This window comes from Poromitra crassiceps (assembly GCF_964638095.1).
Source record: "Poromitra crassiceps genome assembly, chromosome: 7".
In the NCBI taxonomy this organism is placed as follows: Eukaryota; Metazoa; Chordata; class Actinopteri; order Beryciformes; family Melamphaidae; genus Poromitra; species Poromitra crassiceps.
In genome coordinates this window covers 35618501-35634959 of record NC_139628.1, presented here as the reverse complement: position 1 = coordinate 35634959, position 16459 = coordinate 35618501, and the positions used below count along the sequence as shown (strand labels likewise).

General features: G+C 44.6%; 1 protein-coding gene across 1 annotated transcript in view; it reads left to right on the top strand.

Annotated features, from left to right (window-relative positions):
* The window catches only part of LOC310780144 (adhesion G protein-coupled receptor L3), a 212853-nt gene that overhangs the window by 156061 nt on the left and 40333 nt on the right, over positions 1 to 16459 (top strand). Inside the window, exons 14-15 of the mRNA XM_083640702.1 lie at positions 5963 to 6172; positions 15380 to 15600. Coding sequence (XP_083496828.1) covers positions 5963 to 6172; positions 15380 to 15600 — 431 coding nt within the window. The remainder of the gene's footprint in view (positions 1 to 5962; positions 6173 to 15379; positions 15601 to 16459) is intronic.

Below are 16459 nucleotides of genomic sequence, written 5' to 3'. Positions count from 1 at the left end.
TTAAATATGCGCTAAAGCACTAGCTTTAGGCTAGTCTCACACACGGTCAGACCCCAACGTCTTACGTCAGCACGCCTGCAGCGACGGAGGGTCTGAATCACATGTCAGCATTCCCGGGTTTTTGCCCGAGGAAATCCCCTGGCTCCAATAGTATCATGGCGGAAGTTCGGCCGGCTCTGGTGCATCGTTCAAAATGCACCGCCCACGAGTTGCGTCGCGCAAATAAGGAGGTCCGTGGTTGGTCAGTTCATATGCCTCTCACACATTTTGTTTTGGTCTTAGCGGGCAGTCCTTCAAGAGTTGTGCACCAGACGTAGATATCTATCTATGTTTGGCTACTGCGAGACCAATCTGGGAACCCAGAGTCTATTTTTATTTGAAAAATAGACTCTGGGAGAGCCCTACCTTTTCTCCCAGCTTCCTGTACAGCGCACCTCTCCTGCCAAGGTCACTTCCTTTTCCGTGTCCGTGCTCCACTGTTTACAGTCTAAATAGCAACTTGCGCCGCGACTTTCCGGTAATTTTCCACTGTTGTTGTAAAAGACGAGTTGACGCCTTCTATGAAAAAACAGTAGGGCTCTCAGATTGCTGCGAGACTAGCCCTGGTTCACGAAACATAGACCTGTTTCGGTTCCACCTACAGGCCATATTTAGGTAGTACGTGTGTGTGTGTGTGTGTGTGTGTGTGTGTGTGTGTGTGTGTGTGTGTGTGTGTGTGTGTGTGTGTGTGTGTGCTGGGCCCCTGGGAGGGAGGGATTGGACTGCTGGTAAGTGGCAGTATTCCCCACAGGCCAGACTATAAATCAATGTTACATCCCACTGGATGATTGAAGGATGTAATATTTGGGTGTCATTCATATCCTCATACAGGGTTCCCACGTGTCCTTGAAATCCTTGAAAATGTGTGTTAATTGTTGTCTGTGAGCCTCTGTAAAGCCTGCTAGTTATCATTATAAAGATGATCAGTGTTGTAACAGTAATGAACCTGGATCCATGTCTCAAACTATAGTATGCCATGTTGGGTCCTTGAACTTCAGGGAAATTGGCCCTGGAAGGTTTGATGTTTAAGAAGGTGTGAGAACCCTGCTTATAGAACATCTGCACTGGCACCATCAGACAGCAGCTACGATGGGGAAGCTCAGTCTACTTTATTAACATGCTCACGCTGTTTCGTGCGGTAGCATAGAAAGCACCGTGTGCACTGCAAACTGTTGCTGCAAGATTTTTTTTCCAAAAATAATGAATATACTTGTGTATGTTGAACGTGCAAACCACTGAGGCCAGGCTCACAGCTAATAGCGGCAGAAAGTTCCCCTCATGCATTATATCATAGTTATTGTAGCCTATAGAACACGGTGTCAACATTAGGTGCATGTGCTGAATGTCAACTCCCCCCGCGCAGCTGGAATCTCTCCCACGGCCCGTTTAGACGTGACGAATTTGCCGGGGACCCCTGATTCATTTGCCCTCCCTGCAACTGCTCCTCATCCCCGTGCAGGTCATAAATCCTGGCTCATACTGGAGGTGAACTTGCCACATGACTTCCCCACAGTGGGCCGCCACCCTTTAGCACCAGCGTCTGCCGCAGCCGACCATATTTCATGAGTCAAAGCCCCGCCTCCAGAGGCCTATGGGGCAGATTTATGCATTTTAATTGGATTGACTTCATGGCCTCCATGCTGGGAGCGCTTCTTTGAGGTATAAAGGATTGACACTCCGGGTCTCTCCACCAATTCGCAAACCCTTCAGCATTTCTAAGAACTGGCTAAGATTTGGGGGGGGGGGGGTGATGTCCCAGCTCTTTTAACATGCACTAGCTATGTTTTTAAACTTTTCTAAATGATATAGCCATCTAAAGTAAATAAAGGCTTTTTAGTTTATGCCAGAAGAGTGCCTTGGACCTTTCTTCTTTTTTGGCTAAGATTTGGCTTTGGAGATAGGTTGCTATGGTAATTAATTGTGTACGATGCGACGTCGGGTTCAGATGGCGAGACTAGGAATGGTCAGAATGTGCGATGCTGAAGGAAGGAAGGGAGACTGTTGTCATGTCTCCTCTCTCTCTCTCTCTCTCTCTCCCTCTCTCTCTCCTCAGACTGCCTGGCTGCCTAGAAAACCTTATTTTATACGCGCAAGCAGATCAGGGGCAAAGCCAATCTCCTCGGGCATCCGTCTGGAATGAAAAATATGTGTGTTTAAGAAATAAGGAGAGAGAGAGAGAGAGAGAGAGAGAGGGGGGGGGGGGGGGAATGTGGGAGAGAAAGATTGGAAGACAAATGGAATGTGGCCAAACGCGGCGCGGCCCAGTAAGTAACGTGTAACGGCGTACGACTCGGCAGCTCCCCGCGACACGGCCGGTGAATTTCAGAGCAAATTACGTCTGGTCCGCTTTGGAGACCTCTGTACCAGGTCCCCCGCCTGCCTCTGTACCAGGTCCCCCCCCGCCTGCCCACGACTTGTCACTGTGAGGTTAGAGGCGCAGCAGAGGCACTGCAGATGACATCATTTGCCATCCTGCCTGAGCGGAGCCCCCCCCTCCCCCTCCTCCCCCAGCGGTAAAAGAGAACTTTCAGTAGAGGCTTTGCGGCTGACGCTGCCTCAGCCATCACCCGCACCCCCCCCCCCCCGAACAAAGAAATCATTCCGCAGTAAATCCATCACCCGGGTGTGGATACGCTACCATGCCCTTCTCCCCCAGCTCCTTTCTCGCCCGGTCTCTCTGTTTGTCTGCGTCTCTAACAGTATATCTCTTGTGTTTCTCTCTCTCTCTCTCTCTCTCTCTCTCTCTCTGTGTGACCCGGCCCTCTCTCTCCAATTGAAGGTGAGATGATGATGGATAGAGCCTGCAGCCGTCGCAACAGCCGCGGCGGCGTGCCCGGGAGACCTTAAGGGTCCCGCGCAACAATAGGCTGCAGCGAGTAACCACCCACCGCATCAACGCCTTTGTGATGCAGTCAACTGAGAACCCCACTTACGTGTCACACACACGCAAACACGCGCTCGCGCCGCCGCCGCACACCTATAGCGCACGCACACGAGCGCAAACATCGACATCTGTTGCCACCCACTGCGTAGGCACCCTTCACCCGCCTGGCTTTCATACACGCAGACACACACGCGCACGCACACACGCACACACACACACACAAACACACGCACACACGCACACGCACACGCACACACACACACACATACACACACACACACACACACACACACACACACACACACACACACACACACACACACACACACGCGTCTGCTTTACCTATAGGATCTCTTCCCCCCCCACCATCTCCCTACATAGTATACACAACGGCTCATCAGGCAGGAAAATCAAAAGAGCGCCCTCCCCCCAGAACTCAAGTAGCACTGCGGCTGTTATTGTACCACGGCCCCTTAATGATCAGCATCTGTTCCCCCCTCTCGCTGCTAGCTGTTAGCCGAGCTGCCACCAAACAAGCCTCATGTGTGATGCTTCATACCCCCAAGTTTCCTCAATCTAACTTGACTGGTGGAAAGGGGAGGGGGGAAAATAGCACCCATGGATGTTGATGTTCATGGATGTTGATGAGCGCTCTCTCTCTCTCTCTCTCTCTCTCTCTCTCTCTCTGCCCCCACAAAAAATACTGCTGACTGTGGTCTGAATGTGATTTAAGACTGTGCTTGTTTGAGAGAAGACATATAGAACGCGTTTGCTTTTTCATTTTTTTTCCCCTCAACGTAAGCAAATATTTTCATGCGTGTTACCTATATACGATCGCTCCAAGTCATACATTATTTGCGGGAGGCTAAGACGCGCAGCCTTTGATATCGAAAAGCAGAACTGCACTCTTCACGTCTGACGGTTCATATATAATGTCAGCGTTTGATGTTTGCACAGTTGAGGGGAATTGAGCTCCGTTTTCAAGAAATCATTGTTCGCCTCTGCTGATTTTTAACAGGCTGTGCTAATGCTAATTAACTGTCTAGCTTTAAGTGGATTCAACTTTTTTTTCTTCTTCTTCTTCTTCTTCCGCGTCAAAATCATACTTGTTTGATCTTCATTAGCATTCGGGCATAGTCATGTCCTCAAATCTCAAGTTCCACCCAGACAGTCGTTTGAGTCCCAGCAGGGATGACAGTCAGCCTGGAAGGAGGTTGGCAGATTCTTTAAAACACCCCCCTTCCCCTCCCACTTCCCTCCCTTACTTTAAGTCAGTGCCCAGCGGACTGAAAAACGGGACGATTCCTCTGGGAAATTAGGGAATGTCAGAACCTGACCAAAGTGTTTGGGTGCAGTAATTATGTTAAGTTAATAAATCAAGGTGTAGCTCTCTCTGATGCTTCTCTGATGCCGTTTTACATAACATAGAAGACATTTTTTTTAAAGCGCATTTGTCACGTTTTCCGCCTCTATCCTCCGGAGAAGTCTTCTCTTCCATGTGACATCATACAGTTCAGTTGATCAGATAATGACAATGCATTGCCAAATGCCAGATGTGCATTGGTCTGGGGACTCTGCGTGCATCTGTTTTGGTGACAGTTGGACAGTTTTTTGGCGGTGTCAAGTGAAATCGTCTGGAGCATATCCTTACAGTTTGCTGATCAGGCAAAACAGGCTTGCGGCCTTCTTCTCTTTGCGTTATTATAACAAAATACAGACTTGTCTTTTTTTGTACACAGCTTATCAACATGATGTCCCCTATTTCAATATGCTTCATTGAACCCCAATTATTTTAAATTGAATTAGACGAGCATGACTGAATGACATATTCACCTTTGCAGGTTCGGACCTGCAAAGGTGGGTTGCAACATGTCAGCCATTCTGCAAACGCGGTTATTTTAGGCTGCTTCTCTCCCCAAGTAGTAGCCCATTCACCTGCCTTTTATGGCTTGATGTAAATTCTCTTTCATGGCTCTGGTGGAGTCACTGGTGATCCTTATCTCCCGTAAAGCCGCGTATTTATCGTCAGCGGAACGCTCTTTACTGCCCGAAACTGGCTGTGGTGGCAAATTACCGTTTGGAAGGAGAAAATGATCTAAAAGCTAGTGATGAAAGTTACTGACCATGTCGTGGTTTGATCGTGTTCCCATTGCGCTGGTCTCAGACACCTGTGGCCCTGTCCACTTTGCTTTTTTGACAGAAACAATGGGAGGCATTTTGGATTCATTTATACCGACTCATTCATGATTCATATCCGCCACCTGTGGCTCACTGTGTAGTGACCTATTAGGAGGTTGAGTGAATACTCAAAGAACTGAGGGTTATATTTCATTGTTGAAACTGTGATTTTTTTTTGCAGGGCGTCTGCTTAGTGTAGAGGTAAAAGCACTCGCCTACCACCCGGGTTCAATTCCCGGCAGCGGTACTTCCGGTTTGGTCAGACGTTACTACAGACACAATTGGCCGTGTCTGTGGGTGGGAAGCCGGTGGGGTATGGAGTCCTGGTCGCTGCACTAGCGCCTCCTCTGGTCAGTCGGGGCAGCTGTTCAGGGGGAGGGGAACTGGGTGGAATAGCGTGATCCTCCCACGCGCTACGTCCTGCCGGTGAAATGTCCTTGTTGTCAGGTGAAAAGAAGCGGCTGGCACATGTATCGGAAGAAGAATGTGTGTGTCTACGGCTCTCCCCAGATCAGCAGAGGGGGTGGAGCAACGACCAGGACAGCAGGGGGAATTGGCCATGTACAATTGGGGAGAAAATGCGAGAAAAATCTGAGACACCCCCCCACCCCCGCTCGGAAGACAATAATTATTTTTATTATCCTAATGTTATCTATTGTTGATGCTACTTTTTTTTACAACTGAATGAATCCCATTTACAGTATATATTTTATTTTCTTTACAGACAAATACAGTACTGAGATGTATTTCTGAATGACAATAACGTCTCTAAAGCCCTGTTTCCTCTGATTTCTCTGCACCCTACATCTCCACTACTGGACGTTACTGACCGCTTTCTCTCCTCCCCTCTCTTGCTTCCAGCACACGGACCCTGTTCACGACATGCTGCTGGACGTGATCACGTGGGTGGGCATCTTGCTGTCCCTGGTCTGCCTGCTCATCAGCCTCTTCACCTTCTGCTTCTTCCGCGGGCTCCAGAGCGACCGGAACACCATCCACAAGAACCTGTGCATCAGCCTGTTCATCGCCGAGTCGCTGTTCCTGGTCGGGATCAATCGAGGCGACCAGCCTGTAAGCAAACCTGCCAACATTCCCGACTCTCCCTATTTTTAACCCTTTCTCCTGCTGTCGGGAAATGGTAATTGCTCACGTTAATCTCCTGATTTCATAGTGATACAAATCAAATGGCTGTTTCTCAGTTTCTGTGTCACGTGCATACTTGCCAACCCTCCCGATTTTCCCGGGAGACTCCCGATTTTCATTGGCATCTCCCGGTTTCCTCCGGGGGTCACAATTCTCCCATATTTCTCCCAATTTACGACACATTTTCACACCTTTTTTTCCCTTTTCGTTATCAACACCCGTTTCTGGCTGTACTGTTGTATAGCGTGTATAAGCCCCTACAACTCTTTAAAATGCTGCTCGCCTCGTCCACCTCAGTGAGTGACGGTCTCGACGGAGAGAGAAATGGAGAGTTTGAAGACAAAGAAATCGGCCTACTCGTGTAACTTTCTGACATCCCGGCAAGAAGAATTCCCGTGTCTTACAGAGAGTTTTCAAGTAAAGGGGAATGCGTTTTGTCAAAACTGTCATTTCCGTCATGTGATCTGTCCGTCTTTCACTGCGGGGAAGAAATGAGAGAGACAGAGGAGAGGGAGCTTTGTAATGATAGCCCAATACACGCACCAAATAATATTTATATCTGCATGCATCGCTGTATGAAAGATTGATATGATACTAATCTCAAAGGGGAAAATGTATAGCGTATTGGTCATACTAATATACTTAATAATCGTTTACCTACTTAATAATAGACTAGAGAGATAATAATACACTTTATTGAAGTGCCTTAACAATCAAATCTCATCAAACTCAAAGTAGTTATTATGCTTTGGTTTTGAAATTCTCCCCATTTTTGAGGTGTCAAGGTTGGCATTGCAATTATGGGTCATGCTACCTGACAACCCAACTCAGAAGCATAGGTGTGTGCAAATGACCCCCCCCCCCCCTATCGTGCGTTGCTCGTCGCTGCATTCGCTCAAGGCCCTCCACTCAGTTTGCCGTTGAAAATGGCTTAAACAAGTCCCAAGAAGAAATATACTTACACATTTCAGTCCACTTGGCTAAACCCCACTGCATCCATATTGTTATCAGATTTTAACATTGTCATACGAGGAAAATAAAAACGAACGTGTTAGTCCAATGAAATAACGCCCACCGGCAGCTTTTGAAGAGATCCTTTATTGATTTGTTTGGGAAGAGGATTTAGGCTACTCGTGGGGGGGAAACTGAACTGAACTGATAACATTGCCGGAGATCTTTTTTTTTAAGATGGTTTACTCTGAACAGATTTGAGAACTGAATTGAAGCGGACAAACTGAATTTCTAACTTTCGTTGTTTATTGCTGAATCCCAGAAGAAGAAGGCGTTTCTTTTTGCGGTGGGTGTTGTATTTATAGAGCCGGTGGGTGTTGCTGGATCTTCACAGCCTAATGTTGGCAGGTATGTGTACTGGTGACTGTCAAAACACAATTTGCACTCATACTGGAGGGAGTCAAGGAAAAGGAGTTGGGGGCCACATTGTAGTTTAAAATAGCTCATATAAAATATATGCAATTAATTTTTGATACGCGCCTGTCAGACTAATGGAAGGTTATAGAGGATTCAATTCACTCGCACTAAATGGAGCAGGGATAAATAAATACCTTTATTTAGGAGCTTTCATACATAACATGCGGCTCAAAGTGCTGTACAAACCAGAGTAGACATTAAAATGATATGAACATTAAGATATTAAAACGTATACAAATGCAAAGTAAAACATACAGTATTATTAAGAAAATAACAGAAACAGCCCATTTTAAGTGTACGATGAAAATAATGCAGCTAAAAAATAATAGAAAGCCTCTGAAAATCCAACCTTGAAGAAATAGGTTTTCAATAGCTTTTGAAAGCTATTTACAGAGGGAGTGTGATGAAGTAGAAGTGGGAGAGTGCTCCAAATCTTTGGAGAATCAAACCAAAAGCAGTGGCTCATTTTTACGTTGCTTTGCAGTAGGAACGTTAGGTACACCAGCGTTTGATGATCTCAAGCAGCGACTTGGAACATCTCCCATCAGGAAATGTGATGTGTTTGGAGGTACAGAACCATTTAGTGCCTTAAAAACAAGGAAAAGAGCCAGTGCCGAGTCAAGTGGCCAATGTATGATATGTTCACTCTGCTTAGTCCTAGTCAGCACTCTAGCAGCAGCATTTTAAACAGGCTTAACTGTCTCGTGTCTTTTGAGGCAAACCAGTAATAAGTGCATTACAGTACTCGAGGCAAGGGGAAAAAAGCATGTTCAACACCTTCTGGTGATACTATTGAATAGGAATCACTCTTGCAATTCTCCATACATACACTGTATGCTAAAAAGCAGTCTTTCTGATGCTATCCACATAGTTTAAAATTTAGCTCAGAGTCAATAATCACATCTATGTTTCTTATACTGCCAATTTTACTTTTAGAGCAAGATTAACTCATTGGTTTTAAATATTTCCCCATTTGGACACATAGAATGTATAGTTTCTCTTCATTAGAATATCAGCATTGTGTGGTGATAGTGTACAGTTACAGTATGTATAACTGCATACAGTGTAGCTATCCAAATTGACACCAAGTTCATGTTTTTCAGTGACAGGATCTACAGAGAAATTGGAAAACGAGAGCGAACACATCATTCAAATTTCCCAAATGCAGGATGGTAGGGGCAGCCCACCCTACTCTGCCTCTGCCACCCTGCATTTAGAAATTTGCCCCCCGCCCTCCCCAACCGCTCCCCTTTTATCCAAATTGCATGAACACAAAGACACACACACTTACACTTGACCTCCATGCTTAATTTCAGCCTCCTAGGGCAAAAACCATGGCCACCTATAGAGGCGCTGGTCAAAGCTAAGAAATGCAGACAAAGTATGGAACCCTGTAACACCAAAAGTGTATGTTACAGTATTCAGCACATGGCGCCCAATACTGTCTTTCTGTCAGATAAAAGTTAAAACTATTCAGTAGAGTTCCAAAAAGACCAATGCAGGTTTCAAGCTGTTTTTAGGGTATACTATGGTCAGTATCAAAACCAGCACTTGGATCCAAAAGTACCAGAACTGTTCTCATCAGAATTTTGTCTCAGATCTTTTACATTTTCACCCAGTGCTGTTTCAGTACTGTGGTCTGACTTGAAACCAGATTTCATGAATACATGTATTATTCTCAAGTAGAGAATGCATTGCATCAATTATGAATACAAAAATAAAGAATTGAGTGTGTGAACACTGCCTTTTCAAGGATCTTACTGACAAATGGCAGGGTTGAAATAGGTCTAAAAGTGTTAAAACGGCGGGATCTAAGATTTGTTTCTTGAGTAGTGGTTTTAGCACAGCTGTTTTAAGGGCCCTGCAGCTATGGGGTGCAGAAGGTGTGTGGATGGTTGAAGTTGTGATGTAACATTATGCAGCTCTGGTTCAATGATGCTACAGAGAACATTGATTTGTTCTTGCAGTCAGTGGAGTGAGTACTATCCCAGTCCCTCTTTAACTTGCAGGCATCATCATTTTCCCATGGCACTGCTCTGAGCATACTCGTTTTTTCTTCTTTTTTCATTTTAATTTCTTATTTTCTCTGGGGCAACAATGTCTGTCTATGTCGATATCTCACTCTTGACTTGAAATGTCTGTCGTGTACACATGGAAACGTGTCTAAAGTTGTTCTTACATGAATGTGGAAAACATATTAGTGGATTGTTAGTATGTGAGTATTTTACAGAGCCAAAGTGACCTCCTACAGTACTTCTAGCCTGGGTAAACCCAGCCCCCACGTGACCTGCTCTCAGAGTTCTCAGTCACTAGCTAGTCACCTTGTGACTCGTGAGCAGGGTTAGTCTGAGAGCAGGTCACTGGGGGCTGGGTTTACCCAGGCTATCCTACTTCCTGCTTCTGCTACCAACCAGCTGTGAAAAGAATAGGAATGGTGGTGAACGGCGAAAGACGATACTTTTTCTTTATCCCGTTGGAATTGTGCCATGAAGGCCACATGTAAATTTTGTCAATTTAAAAGATAACTTTGTATGTCAAGAAAGTCACAGTTTGTCGTAAAACCGAAACGTAGCGTTTAGTTTTGTTACCAAACTGCTCAATCGACTACATCTCTCGTCTCGTACAATATACGTCACACCAACACCAAAATGGCCTGGCGGGAGAGACGTCACTTATGCGACTGGTTGTGTGTAGTCTTTCTGATTCATAACTTATAGTGCAACAGTTTTACGATGTGACTTTCTTCACTTGCAAAGTTACCTTTTAAATGGACAAACATCATGTGTACCTCATGGCACAATTCAAATGGGATCAAAAAATTATTGTTAATATTTTCCCATTATGTTTTTCTTTGCGGCTGGTTGGCATAGGGCCTGACCGGAAGAGGAGACACTTTGGCTCTCTGTTGCACTGTCCACATGAGTGTCCACTCCAATGCTCAAACCATATGAGGCAACAAGATCAAACGTGCCTGTGAATGCGGGTTGACATAAATTCTGTAATACATGACAAATTAAATCACCAGTTACTAAAATATCCGGCAATACAGATAGACGGATTGATGCGTGGTTGGCGTATATCACGGCATCACTTAATATACAGTACAACAATATTATACAGCAGTAAATCACAATATGAAACAATGTAAAATAATGAGTTTATCTCCAATAACAACCATAAAATATGGTGGGTGCAGCAGAGCCAGCAGAATATTTCATAGCCTGGTGAAATAGAACATTGAGTTCAATATTGAGAATTCAGCCAGGAGGAGATCGTTTATTAGGGTAATAATGTTCAAATGTATAGTTAATATATTGTTTTATTCAGTGCAATAGCAGTGTTATAATTTGATATCAACACCAGAATCCCAAACTCTCTTGTATGTGCTCTTCAAACAGAATATTAGGGATTTGAATTTAGAAAAACCGACATTAGCATGCTGTGATATGACCTAGCTTTGCACAATGGGTTGTCTCTCTCAAACTCTTCACCCAAAGTAAAATTATTCATCTAAACACTTTAGGGAGTCATTTTTAAAAGTGGATATTACTACTGATCTTGCAGTTAGATCCTTTATAACTTGGCTTTTCAGTTCTCTCAAAACCCATGGCACCAATAGAGCTAAATGAAGCAAATCCAAAAGTCAACACAAAGGAATTTCTGTCTCTCAAAATCTTCATCCAAAGTAAAATTATTAATCTAAAACACTTTAGGGAGTCATTTTAAATGTGAATATTAATACCAATCTTGAGGTTAGATCCCTTTCAGAGCAGTTCTCTCAAAACCCCATGCCACCATAAGAGCTAAATGAAGCGAATCAAGAAGCCACGGCAAAGTATTGGAGAACAAAATCATGACCTGGCCCGTTTAACTCGTATCTTTCAACTCCTCCATTTACAAATCAGTTCATAATTTTCTTTTGCCAAGTTTTATGACCTTTCAGCAAACGGTCTCAGTCGGTTTTATCTTCTAACAGGTAGTCACACCGGACAAAGTGATGAAACTCTCTGTTTCAAGTTTGCATGCGCACAACGCTCAAAGTGTTTTGCCATATTTGAAGAGCCAACACCTTCAGTCTCCACAATATACAGTACATGTTTTCATTCTCTTCCCCTAGAGCTTGCCATGATTGTCCGCTTACATCGTGGATTCCCCATCTCCTCTCTAGATTTGTAGTTTTTCCGAGTAAGCTCGCATTTTTGGGGGGAAGATGTAACGACCGATGTCATGTCGTGCTCTGAGTGGTACTTTCCAGTGAATCCCCATAGCCCAGAACGTCATGTAATTCTGCCTGGCTCGTTCGGATGAAATATTGAGAGAAAGGAATCAGATGATTTTATGATTCAACAAATGTTCCCTCCGTTGGGTGTACAGATGCAAGCGCACACAGGCGTACTCACATCCTCATCCAATTCTCTGTCTCACACAGACACTCAACCCACACATTCAGACTGAGGGAGGAGTACCGGTTCTGAAATATGAGTCCAGCGTACCAAGTACCAAAAACTGCAGTTCCTTGAATGGCCACTTGAGGCTGGCTGCAAAAGGGAGTCATCCCCCATTCACCCCCCTATTGAAATCCCCGACTTTACAGCAGAAATACACATGCTTGCAGCACGGTACAAAATAATATAACGGTTTTGACTCTATAGACGGTTTTCACCAGGTGCAACCCCACAGCACTTCCTTTTTCTCAGCTTCTTCTTTGGTGTTTTATCGCGGTTGGCATCCTTAAATGTTACATTACCGAGGTTAGGTTTGGGGTTAGGGTCTGGGGGAGGTTAGATTTAGGTGTGAGGGGTGGGAGAGGTTAGGTTTAGGGTTAGGGTCTGGGGGAGGAGGTTAGGTTTAGGCGTGGGGAGAGGTTAGGTTTAGGCGTGGGGGTTGGGAGAGCTTAGCTCCAGCCGGCCCCCCGACACGCTGCACACCGCCTCGCTCAGCTGGTTCTGCTTGTGGGCTATCGGCATTGCAGCCTGTCGGCACATAGACGCGGCACCGCTCAGCTATGTATACAGGAAGTAAACCGGATATTCAGGTGGGTTGTGACGGTTGTTATTGTTGTCAAGTTAAAACCGTCTATAGCTAATTTCACCGTTCATGACAACTATTTAACTTTTATATAACTCACTCGTTTATGCAGTCAATGGCTGCAAAGAGAAGTCTGATTGTATAGAAGTCAATAGAAAAAGAATACGACTTGATTGATTACCTCAGTAAACACTTTCCGAATGAGTTTAAGGTCTCAATTGCTAGTTTCAAGTCTTCTTCAATACATCATGATGTTCATTTAGTAAATGATGGTCCCATTTAGAGTAAAACAGACGATAAACCAGACTATGTTTTGGGGCATGATTGGCAGGTCGCCTGGGTGACGTCACGCTTACTAGGACCACTTTTTTTTTTACAGTCTGATTCAGACGCTACACACACACACACCTGCAAACTGACTGGCTTGTACTTGGTCAGTGTGTTTTTGCGATATCATTGTTGTACATATCGCACCAGGCCCTCTCTCGGTGCGGTTGACCAATTTGCAAAAGCTGTGGATAATCTGGATTAAGCCGTTCAGCACACTCAACCCTCCTCTCTAATGGCTGCAGTTAGATGCCATTACTTTCCTGTAGGAGCTGGGCTGTGGTGAGGAGGTGGAGGCATGCTGTCACTGCACAATCATCTCCCGATTGTGTGTGTGTGTGCGCGTGCGTGCTTGCGTACGTGCGTGTGTGTGTGTGCGTGTGTGTGTGTGCGTGCCACTCATAGCATGGACAAATGTGGAGTCATTACTTTATATACAGGGAAGCCAGAGGGGATGGTTCCACCTACAGCTTGTCACAATCATGCCATGTTTGCTTGGTAATGAGGAAAAGTACACAGTCAGATTTGTTCTCCTAGAAAGAAAGTTGGAGTGGTTGTGAATGCAATTGGCTCTCTGTGAGCACAGTAAGAAAATGATCACACACGCATTTATTTATTTATTTATTTATTTATTTATTTATTTATTTATTTATTTATTTATTGAATGGGCCTTATTGCATACTAGACAATACATAGAGTCCACACATATTTTATCAGTGCAGGTAAATTATGGTAAATTGACGTAATAAATTCATGGAGGAGTAATGAAGATCATTAGCTGGGGTGCTAATCGAATCAGCGTGTTGATTATGTGCTTATGCAACTAAAAGTCCTGTTGATTAAAATGAAAATTACGCATTTTTAAGTCAATTATGAGTGAGCTGTGCGAGGAAATGCCATTTTAATTGTATTATTATTTTTCATCAGTACTGTATCCAATAATTAATTGCATGCCGTAGTTTAGAAGTGGCAAAGCTACTTCACTATGAAGTTAAAGCTTATGCGTTGGCCCTGTGCTTTTCCCTTCCATAAGATTTTATAGGTGTGATTCAGAGCCTAACTCAAAGACCACTCTCCTGGACTGCAATTAATGTCCACTCAACCTTTTAGTTATTTGACTCAATCCATTTCAGTGTCAAAATAACCCAGTTATGTTCAATTGTGCCAATAATTACTTCAATCCATGGAAGTGCTATTCTTGTGTGTGCGTGCGTGTCTGTGTGTGTGTGTGCGTGTGCGTGTGTGCACGCGCGCGCGCGTGTGTGTGACCGAGTATGTAACTACATGCATGTTTGAACCTGGGTGTGGTACAATACAATAAGCTCCAATGGCTCTTTTGGACTGTTGACTTCCGTTCTTCATAACCCTCCTGTCATCCATGCCAGCTCCAGCAAACCAGACCACATGTGCTCACGAGCTGTGGCATTGGTTGGCCGGTCACTATAGGCAAACATCCAATGGCTACAGCCAAACCCGACCACATGGTCTCACGAGCCGTGGCATTGGTTGGCCAGTCACTATAGGCAAACATCCAATGGCTACAGCCAAACCCGACCACATGGTCTCACGAGCCGTGGCATTGGTTGGCCAGTCAACTATAGGCAAACATCCAATCGCTACAGCCAAACAAAGCTGGCCCGGACTTTGCCATGCTAATTGTTAGGGAGCCAGAAACATGGAGAGGTCGAAAGAAGCTGCTTGGTCGATGGGATTGCTTCACTTTGCCAGTGATGCTGTGCCCTTTAGCAAGGCATTTAATTAGGGATACATGATGTTGGATTTTTTTTGGCCGATATCTGATATGCAGATATTTGCAGATACCAATACCGATATATGCACAAATCCCCCCCCCCTCCCCCCACCTAATTTCAGAGAGCATCAAGTCTCTCCTGGAGTGGAATTAACACATTAATATGTCTGCTCTTATCATGTTGGCCCACTCGCAGATGCAGACATAAACACAATGCTTTTGAAAATGTACACATTTACTGGGCAAAATAAGGAAACTACTTCAACTTTATGTTATGTAGGTTATGTAAAACATGCAATATTTTGGACATAATTAAAGCATAATATATCCGGCCTGTTATATCGCCAGAAAAGTTCATTTCGGGCCGATGGCGATATTTCATTTGAAAGCCTTTATCGGCCGATACACATGACGTGCCGATATAATTGTGGCTCCCTACATTTAATCCTTTATGAAGTCAACCGAATGCCAGGTTCAGATTTGATTGAATTATGCTTTTAGATACAGTAAATGCTCACTTCTCCCATCTCTCTCCCTCTCCATCTCTCTGTCTTCTTGTCTCTCTCTCTCGTCTCTTCCTGGTTTGCCTCGCTCCTCCTCAGATTGCGTGTGCTGTCTTCGCCGCCCTGCTGCACTTCTTCTTCCTGGCTGCGTTCACCTGGATGTTCCTGGAGGGCGTGCAGCTCTACATCATGCTGGTGGAGGTGTTTGAGAGCGAGCACTCGCGCCGCCGCTACTTCTACCTGGTGGGCTACGGCGTTCCGGCGCTCATCGTGGCCGTCTCGGCCGCGGTGGACTACCGCAGCTACGGCACCGACCGAGTGTGAGTATCGCTGGAGCTAGCTGGGAAATAGAGGTTTTTGACTTCACCATCTGTCTGAATGTGGCGGAAGAACGTAGTTTCCCTTTACCAAACCTTAACTAAGAAGATTTTTTTTTTTTTAAGATAAACTGACGCTGTCAGATGGTTTGTTTTACATAACTATCTGGAAACTCGAGCCTAGAAACTGGTTAAATAAGGCAGTCACTTTAAAAATATACTTCAACCAGGAGGATGTGGAGGACCGCCTCCTCCACGCTGATTGGTCCAAACCACTGGGTTCAAACCAATGGATTGGAGCGTTGTTATAGTTAGATTTTTTTTCTTTTCTTTTTTTTCTTCTTCTCAGAAGTAAATTTCTGAGCAGTAAATAAACAAGTCAATCAGTGTTCCAGAGGAGGAAATTCCCTTGAACTCTATTTAAAGTGAACTTGTTTTCTGTGGTGGTCTAACTAGTATCTTCACAAAGCATTTTCATGTTCAAAACTCCCAACCCCATCATCAAGCATCGGTGTGCAGAATGGAAGGGCGCGCCTTAAACATGGTCGAAATTGACATTGCTTCACACAATCATCTATGGATTCATCTCTGAATGAACTCGTCAAATTAGGCCAATGCCCTCATTTGTCTGTGATCATGTGTCTAACTTACACCTAGATATCAGTTAACATTTCAAGTCATGTTTTAGTGTTTCTGGCCCCTTTAATATTATGGGACAAATGCTGAATCAGATATTTAAGTATGGCATGCTATAGTATAGAAGTTATGCATATTTGCCATAGATTCTCAATGCAAGTCAGCTTTGCACAAGGTGCAAGGACCCAAGATACTTGCACTAGCAATGCTATGCTAAGTTCCTACC